General features: G+C 41.5%; 1 protein-coding gene across 10 annotated transcripts in view; it reads left to right on the forward strand.

Moving 5' to 3' along the window:
• The window catches only part of AAK1 (AP2 associated kinase 1), a 164,891-nt gene extending 156,287 nt beyond the window's left edge, over nucleotides 1-8,604 (forward strand). For all 10 annotated transcript variants that reach the window (XM_040458639.1, XM_040458644.1, XM_040458645.1 and 7 more), the window contains one exon: nucleotides 7,236-8,604. In XM_040458639.1, coding sequence (XP_040314573.1) covers nucleotides 7,236-8,365 — 1,130 coding nt within the window. In that variant the 3' untranslated portion in view covers nucleotides 8,366-8,604. The remainder of the gene's footprint in view (nucleotides 1-7,235) is intronic.

Consider the following 8,604-nt stretch of genomic DNA (forward strand, 5'->3'; position numbering starts at 1 on the left):
GAGCAGCAACAACAGCCTGCAAAACACTGCACTTTGGAGGTCAAGCTTTGACCCTAGAAATGTGAGAGCAGCCTTTGAAAGGCAGTGGAGGAAAAGTCTGAATCTTTCAGTCTTCCTCCTGACTTTAAATACTTCCTGTGCCAGCTGAAACTAGATGAGCTAAGTAAAGCCCTCTATTAGGATAATGGATCATTTCCAAAATTGAGGGAGGCACCACCTTCCTGCTGGAAAAAAAAAAAAAAAAAAAAAAAAAGATATCCTTGAAGAGCTCTCCATGATTGGATAGCAGTGAAAATGGGACTCGGTTTGCACCTTTGTGGACAGGAATATTACTGAAGATCAAAACTGTATTCTTTTTCCTGGACATAGAAAGAATGTATAATCTAACGAAGGAAATGTTTATTTTTAAATAAGAACAATGTTTTATGCCTATGTTTTCCAATTTGATTTTTTTCATACATATACATGTTAGAAATATAATGAAATATCTAGTTTCTCAATTTAATTGAAACCATGAAGAGTACAGTTTAGAAATTAGGTATCTCTAAATTGTTCCTTTCATGTATTTCCCGTAATCACATTGAGATATATTATCTAGTCATCTGGCTCAATAAAGCTTAATGGAGACTGTTAATGAAAATGAACAGACTAGTAGCCAGAGACTGGATGGAGGAAGTCTGAGGGAGATAATGACATGAAATCATCTTGGGTTTGTTCTTTAGGAATGGGGCCTCATAGAGAAGAACTATTTTTCTGCTAAGGTATCCATGTGAGTGACTCAGCAAATGGGACCTCCCTTAGTTTATAGCTTCATCCCTAAGCTAAAAGGGTTTATTTGATATGAGTGAGGTATGCTGATAACTGGTAGACATACGAACTCCACAAGAGGGATCGGAGAGACCAGTCTCTAGTCCATCCACTTCATTTCACATGGAACCAGAGGCCGGGCCAGCTGAAGAGGCCTGGACAGGACAGGCCAGGTTACCTGGGATCTCTCCCTGACCTTTTCTGGTCACTGGCCAAGCAGCCTTCAGCAGGCTCTTCACTTCTAAGAGCTATTGTTCCTTTTTTATACAATGATGGGTTTGGACTAGATGGTCTTTAAGCTTATGGAATTCTAGACTTCTACGTACATACTATTATGCTTTGGAAGGACTATGAAGGATTTGTATAATCCGGATGTTCTTCAGTTACCTTCTGTAGCTCTTACTGTTACTGTAGCAGTATTTACATTTTAGAGAATTATAATGGACTTTTACTAACTTGGGTTGCTCTTTCTTGGTTAACTGAATAGAAGCCTGCATTACTGGACAGTTTGGGACATAGATTCTTTTTTTTAATATTACTCACACACCCTACCTATTCCAACAAAACAGTGTCAGAAGATTTCTTTTAAAACATAAAATCAGTGATCTGACACTTAAAGATGGGCAGATACTATAAGCATATGTTTCTGATTTGCTTTAATCCAACTGTGTAAGAGTAGTAACTATACCAGAACACATAACAAATTGTTGGCGTTTTTTTTTTTTTTTTTTTTTTTTAAAGCATTCAAATAACTAGATCACCAAATTCAGGTCCCAGTGTTTCTAAAAACACGGGACTCGGAGGAGATAAGGTTTAAATAGACACTTCTAACTATGATCATAATTAATGACTTCTTTAGCAGACATACCAGAATTTTGACAGCTAATTGAGTGTTGTTCCATTCAAAGGCATCTGGTTTTACTTGGGAAGCTAATACTTTAATGATGCTGCCATCATTTAAGTTATTTTTGAAACTCCTCTCTTTAGAAATACCATCAAGGAAGGTAATAAGGTATAGGAAAATCAGTTGAATTATTATCCATTTAGTATTGCTTTCAGCATCTGGAAGCATCTCTTTCTTGATCTTTTTCCATGACTCCTGGTTTAGGGTAACATTTAGCAAAATCACCCACCCACCTCAGATGAAATGTGGTTACTATTAAAGACAGTAAAAGGAATAATCCACAGAAAATTCCCGAGAGGAGCTCATAATGGAAAGCGACAACTATCATTCTTAATTTCCTTGATCCTCTGAATAAGGGAACTTCCATAATTTCACCTGTCTGTAGTAGTTTAGAAAATGGAAAGATGTGGATTTTAAAATACCTCCAAAAGAGGTTGTCACTTTGTTCAGTGTCACTTGATACTGGACTTGGCTCTTTCTGAAGTAGAATTATAGAACTTGGATTGCTAATAATTACAGGGAAACAAACTCAAGAAAAATTTTCTCAAGATGAAATAATTGGTTTTGTTTATAATACTCTTTTCCTGCTCTGCTGACAGGTAATTGATCATTTTGATTCGAACTAACACAGTTTTCCCCAAGTCAGGAACAGTCTGCCTTCAGCAATTGTATGGGAAGGGGAGGACCTTCTGGGTTGACCTCAGCCCAGAAGTATGGAGGGATCTGAGTTCACCTGAATAAATGCACACTATAGGTATCTTGGGCCAAAGTAAAGTCTCCCATGATGATGTTTGTCTAAATTTCCAGGAGTCTTTAACTTTCTCTGACTGTAAGATTACCAGGCTCGTGTAGCCACTAACTTAGTTTGGGGACAAAAATGATAGGGTTGCCCAAAGTACTGAATTAAGTGAATTAGAGGCTGCTGGGCAGAACAGAGATACTAGCAGAGGGATATTTAAAATGAAATCTTTACTGAAACACTCCAGATAATATAAAACTGTCTTTTATTCCTCTCTGGAGACTATAATTTTACCAACACAAAGTTAGTCTTTTCATTTTCCACCCTAGCCATGTTCCTGAAGTTGGATGTACTTGGGTTTCTTGAGTCAGAATGAATCCCAGATGGCCTCCATTTCAAATAATCTGTAACAAGATACTGCTTTGTTTATCCCGGGTTTCCTTTCACCAAGGTGGAGGAAGGAGTTTCTTTGGGTAATGCTAACTTATGCAGAGTTGCCAAATGGTGGTAGTTGCTTGAATGGAAGACACTTCCTTGGTTCCCACTTTGATGGTAGTATCCTGACCTTACTCTTCTTCCTGTGAGTATTCTGCTCTACCCTATTGCACCTCCCCCCTCGCCTCCCGCCTTATCACATGGTTGTATATTTACCACAGGTCTTTATCATGTCCTCCCTAAGAAGACAAAGCAGAGGTACGCGAAGTTACCTTGTACAGTAAAAATATGAAATTTAAACACTGCTACGCAAATATTGTATAAAAAAAGTCTGTAAACAATTTATTATGTAAACATACAGGGGAATAAAGACTTATCTGTTCAACCAGGAGCCTGATGTTCACAGATGTAAATAACTTAAAATAGCTACTGTTTTCCTAATCTGAAAACCTACTTTTGCACAAAGGATTTAAACCCATTGTTGAGTGGCAGTAAGTAGCTGTGCACAAGGAAAGTGCGGACACCTGCTGAGGACATTTTAATGAGTCATGGCTACCATGGAGTCAGGGAGAATAAAACCCTCGTGAGCCTGCATTTGATATGACGAGATGCGGCTTTGAAAACGGAGCACAGATTTGCAGCTATCCTCCTCTAATTTAATCTTTAATATACCCAGGCCAGTTTAATTAAACATTTTATGTTGGCAACAGCAGCTTTATGCCCAGGGAGAAATCTCATTTAATTGCTCCACTGGCTTGAGAGGCACGGCATCACTGGCCCATGCTGGCTCCCATCAAATCCCTATTCCCCAGTCATGGGTCTTAATGCCACTGCACAACATATGGTAGAACCCTTAATTTTATTATCGAAGCTAAAAGGTCGTGGAAATTATTAATTTGATGTACACCTCTTGATTCCCTGATTTGGCTCCAAGAGTGTGACTTTCAATTGGTGCTGCATTTCTGACGTTCTTATGAAGGGATATTTTGCTTTCTATTTGCTAAATGTATGAGAAGGTTTCTCAGTACTCCCCAAGTCTTCATTTTTCCATTTTTAGCAAGAATTAGGTCTTTGATACTCCCTGTACCTGTTATTTCAGTTTGTAGTATGGAGGAAAGAAAAATTCTGGATTGTGCATGATATTTTGCACTAAAGAGTATCCAGCCTAAAATTTAAGTCTTCAGATTTTGATTTTTTTGAAAGCACTCTGATGACCCTCTCACTATGTTCATCAGATAAAATTCCGAGGGTAAACGTACCCCAAATCACTCAACACTGATGGTTGCTATGGAAGTTAATAGGCAGTTAGTGAGGAGAGTTGCTAAGTCATCAGATACTTTTGGGGACTTCTTTCCTACTCTGTCAAGCATATGAACTCTTAGGGAAATCTATACAATTTGGAGCCTCAAAATAGACTAAAATGGCATTATCCCGGATAGAAGTTTCAAAAAGTGTGCTTAGCCTTAACTTTGCACACCGCCCTACATGAGAGCAAGAAAAAGAAGCGTGTCTTGCCTTCTTGCTTAATTTAGCGCACAAACCCACAGTGAAAAGAGACATAACACAGTTTGAGGGAATGAGAACAAAATGCCCTACTTTAGGCTTTATGATATGAAAGACCCTTGTGCAGACTGTAGGACCATGTCCTGGATTTAAGCCCTCTGCCCCTCAGGGACAACGGGCTAACTTCATTGAGCTCTGTGGTCATGGGGCATCTGCTATGCGTGGTTGGTTACCAGAGGAACGGGGCCAAGACATGAGGTTAAATTAGTGCAAATCCTTCATGGCTAGTAGCCAGACCTCTGCAAACATGTTTTCCTAATAGTGCAAGGCCATCCTCATCTACAAGGAGTGTTCACCTTGAAAACATGTGCTTTCCCTACCCTACTAGAACACACTCATATTCCAGAAAGAACCTGTAACTGCCAACAAGACTTAATGTCCATCTTCTGCTCACAGTTATTTAGAACCTCTCCTTCTCTTGACCATTTTGTTTCTTGCGCTGAGAGAGCGTGGATATCTGTGCATCCCCAAACCCACCGGCATTCTTTGGTCTCCAGAATGCCTGGCTTGGAGAGCTGCAAAGGGTAGTTGCTCTCTGCTGTAGTCACACCACACCTTCTCTAAAAAAGAATGAAGAGTTTAAGAGACTTGGCCTTCTCAGGAAAATCCTTTAAATTAGTTTTCCAACCCTAGAAGGCAGAAGAATGCTGAAAAATAGAAATGGATCTGGCCTTGTTTTGAAGAACAGGAAGTAAGTTTTCCCTGCAAACTCAATGTTATAGGGGTTTTGTGACTGTGCTTGTGAATTTTTAAAAGTTCTTGAAGTTTTAGGTGTAGTTTTCCTATTACCATCAAAATCCTAGAATATGCTAGTGTGCCAGGTTTCCAGTCGACCAAGAACCCACTTTTTAAGTAATCTAGAAAGGTTAAGCATGTTCTTCCATCCTGTCCAGCTCTGGATGTGGGCATCTCTACTTGGTACCTGATAGTTCTTGAAATGTAATCTAAGACCGCAGGCATCCGAAGTGCCCCTGGTTCTATAGGTAGCTGCTTTTTGGCATTCTCTACACACAAACTGATCTGACTGAATTCAATTTAAATTTCCCCAAAACACCAACTCCTGTCAAACTGTTCAGTTTTCATTATTGATGGCTATGATGCCATTATTAGTTTGACCATGCAAGAAAGAAGGTGTTCCGTTTACTTCCTGTCAGCTGACTAATGCTTTCAAGTCACCGTGTAGGAACCATACTAAAGCTGTCGCTCAAAGAAAAAACTTATCCTCTTCAAAATCATATTCTTCAAACACTACTCAGAAAGCCATTTGGCACCAGTACAGAATTTTACTTAAAGATTCTAATCAGGAATTCACTGAATGCATTTGAACTCTTAGAAAATGAGGGGGGCACCCACCTTTTTTTTCTTTCTGAAAACGATATTTAAGGTCAGAGCTGTTTAAAAAGAAGCACTGCTAAAAAGTTAATAGAATTTCGAGAAACGAGTATTTTTGTACCGTATCTTCTGAAATGTTCCGATCTCTCTCTACATCTCTTTGCATACAATGTAATGCCTCTAAGTGACTGGTTTCCCAATAAACTGATTTTGATGCCGCTTCTGCTGTGTTCTGTGTGCTTAATTCAAGCAGAAACCTTAGCAGGGGATAATTGTTAGCAGAAGTTTCTACTAGCTAATGATTTGCCTGGAAGGGGAGAGGGTAATGTGGGGAGGGGATGATGGAATTACCTCTGTACAGAGGTTCCAAGTCGTCTACAGAATCTAAACCATTGTACCAAATGCCTGGTGGGTTGGGAAACCCATGATGAAATGATATCTTTACCCCCAACCACCCTTTCTCTGGATTCTTCTTGCTTAGTTACATATGCCTTTTTCCTGCCCTCTTGCTAACATGTGCCCAATGACATACTTCTAACCTGCTAATATTTCTTGGAAGGTAAGCTGTCTTGCATTCTGATAATTGTCTATTTGATTTTAAAAGCCAGAGCACCCTGAGGCACCTCTATCTAGATAGAAGTAGACTGGTAGATTAGAGTTTGCAAATATTTCTGTAATTATCCTTGTATTTTACTCCTTCTGCCTAAAGGACTTTATCATAGATTCATTTAAGCAGAGGAGATCTTTGGTAACTTAGAAGACTGAAAAAAATTCCAGAGCAATAACAGCTGAAGGTGATTTATTTAATATGATTTTGACTATGTCTCCTCCCCTTAGAAAGTGCCTTCAGTATTGGTATTTGGGGCACTCTTGTGCTCTTTGAGTAGTGCTTATGATGTAAATCTTGTATTTATCAAGCAGCCGTGTTCTGCTGCTTTTCCAGGGTGGTGGTGGGGGCGGGGAGGGGGGTGGTTTGGGAGGAATCTGTCCTCAGATACAGGCAGCATGGAGCAGATGACCACATGTCAGATACTGAATTGCATTTGTCCCCAGACAGTACTTCTACATAATGCAGAACTGCCATGGTGTATGTGGACATGAGTGACTGGGTTTGTTTTCATTCCATCGTGAGCCAGTGCCAGGTAGAGTAGGTGTCCGTGTCTGGCCCCGCGAGTAGGAGCGGCTCATAGTTATGCTGAATGTCTGTGTGCCTAACATCTTCATCTCCTTTCCTGTACATTGTGCCGATCATGATCCAAAATGTGATATAGTAATCGCTTGTGTTCCAGTTTGTGTGCAGTTTCCTTGCCTGACTTTTATTTTTCTGTTTTTCCTTTTCCATTTTCAACCTTTATTATTTGGTCCCACAATGTTTCTGCCGCGGGTTGACCGTTAAATGTTCCAAGGAGAGTTGGACTGATCTGTGCATTAATTCTGCATTTTGTGCTTTTCTAGGTCTCCAGAGAGAGCCCAATCCCTGTCCTGTAATAACTGTAGAGCACTTTAAAGACTCAGCGGGTGTTAAAGGCCTTCCCTTGTATCCAGATCCCTCCAGAGTACCTGGCATGAAAACTCAGAACAATTTAGAATCTGACTACTTGGCCCGAGATGGCCCTTCAAGCAACAGTTCATTCCACAGCAGCGAAGAGGAAGGGACTGATCTCGAGGGGGACATGCTAGACTGCAGTGGGTCCCGACCTCTCCTCATGGAGTCTGAAGAAGAGGATGAGAGCTGCAAGCCTCCGCAAGGGAAACTGGGAGGAGCCATTCCATTCACTCAGCCAGAAGTCTCTACTGAGCAAGCAAAAGCAGGCCAAGGTGGAAGAAAGAACCAGTTCCAAGCCCTCACACAACCGACCACTGATGGTCTCGGGGAGCCAGATGTTTTTGCCACAGCTCCCTTCAGGAGCTCAAGGGTTCCAACTGGTGACATGGATATTTTCTCCAAAGCTCCATTTGTCTCCAAGGGCAGTGTGGCTCCTTCCCAGCCAGAGGAGGCGGACGTGTTCTTGAGAGCTCCTTTTACCAAGAAGAAGAGCATGGAGGAATTAGCAGTTGCCCAGAGCGCCTCCCAGGAGTTGCCCGTGCAGGCCAGTCTCCTCAACCAGACTGACGATGTTCCTTTGCTCCCAGGCCTAGAGAGGGCAGCGTATGCCCCCGTCCGAGCTCAGTATTCCATGGCTGCTTTTGTCCAACAGTCTAACCACCCCTCCCATTCTGTACAAGCAGCAGACCATCTAGACAGCATCTCTCCCAGGGGATCCTCCCTGGAACCTGGGGGTCATCCTAACGACAGAAACAAAGGACCTCAGCCCCAGAAAGAAGCTGTCTCAGGCCCCATGGCTGGCAAACCATTCCGCCCCCAGTCTTTATCCAAATATTCCCGTCACTATAGCCCAGAGGATGAGCCAAATCCAGAAGCCCAGCCCATTGCTGCCTACAAAATTGTTTCACAGACCAACAAACAGTCGATAGCTGGCTCTGTTTCCATCACATCCCTTTCCTCCAGGACTATGGAGCTGCCACCTGCAGATCCTTTTGCTTTAGCACCCTTTCCTTCAAAATCAGGCAAACAGAAACCTTAGGAGCGATAACCTGAGCCTTAGGCGTCTGTCTTTACCCCACCCTCAGTACCTACCACGTCACTCCCAGCTGAGCCTATCTCAAGAAATACACCAATTATTATCTTTCAGTTCCACGTATCAGCAGAACTTGTGTGCTCAACAAACTCCGTTGCAGTGATACTTAACTGAAACCCCTTTAAGTTATGCTCATTTCTTTTGTTTATATTGATTTCTGGACTTCCAGGCATTTCCATCTCCAC

Source organism: Herpailurus yagouaroundi, unplaced genomic scaffold, assembly GCF_014898765.1.
Source record: "Herpailurus yagouaroundi ecotype Mexico unplaced genomic scaffold, PumYag 221, whole genome shotgun sequence".
In the NCBI taxonomy this organism is placed as follows: Eukaryota; Metazoa; Chordata; class Mammalia; order Carnivora; family Felidae; genus Herpailurus; species Herpailurus yagouaroundi.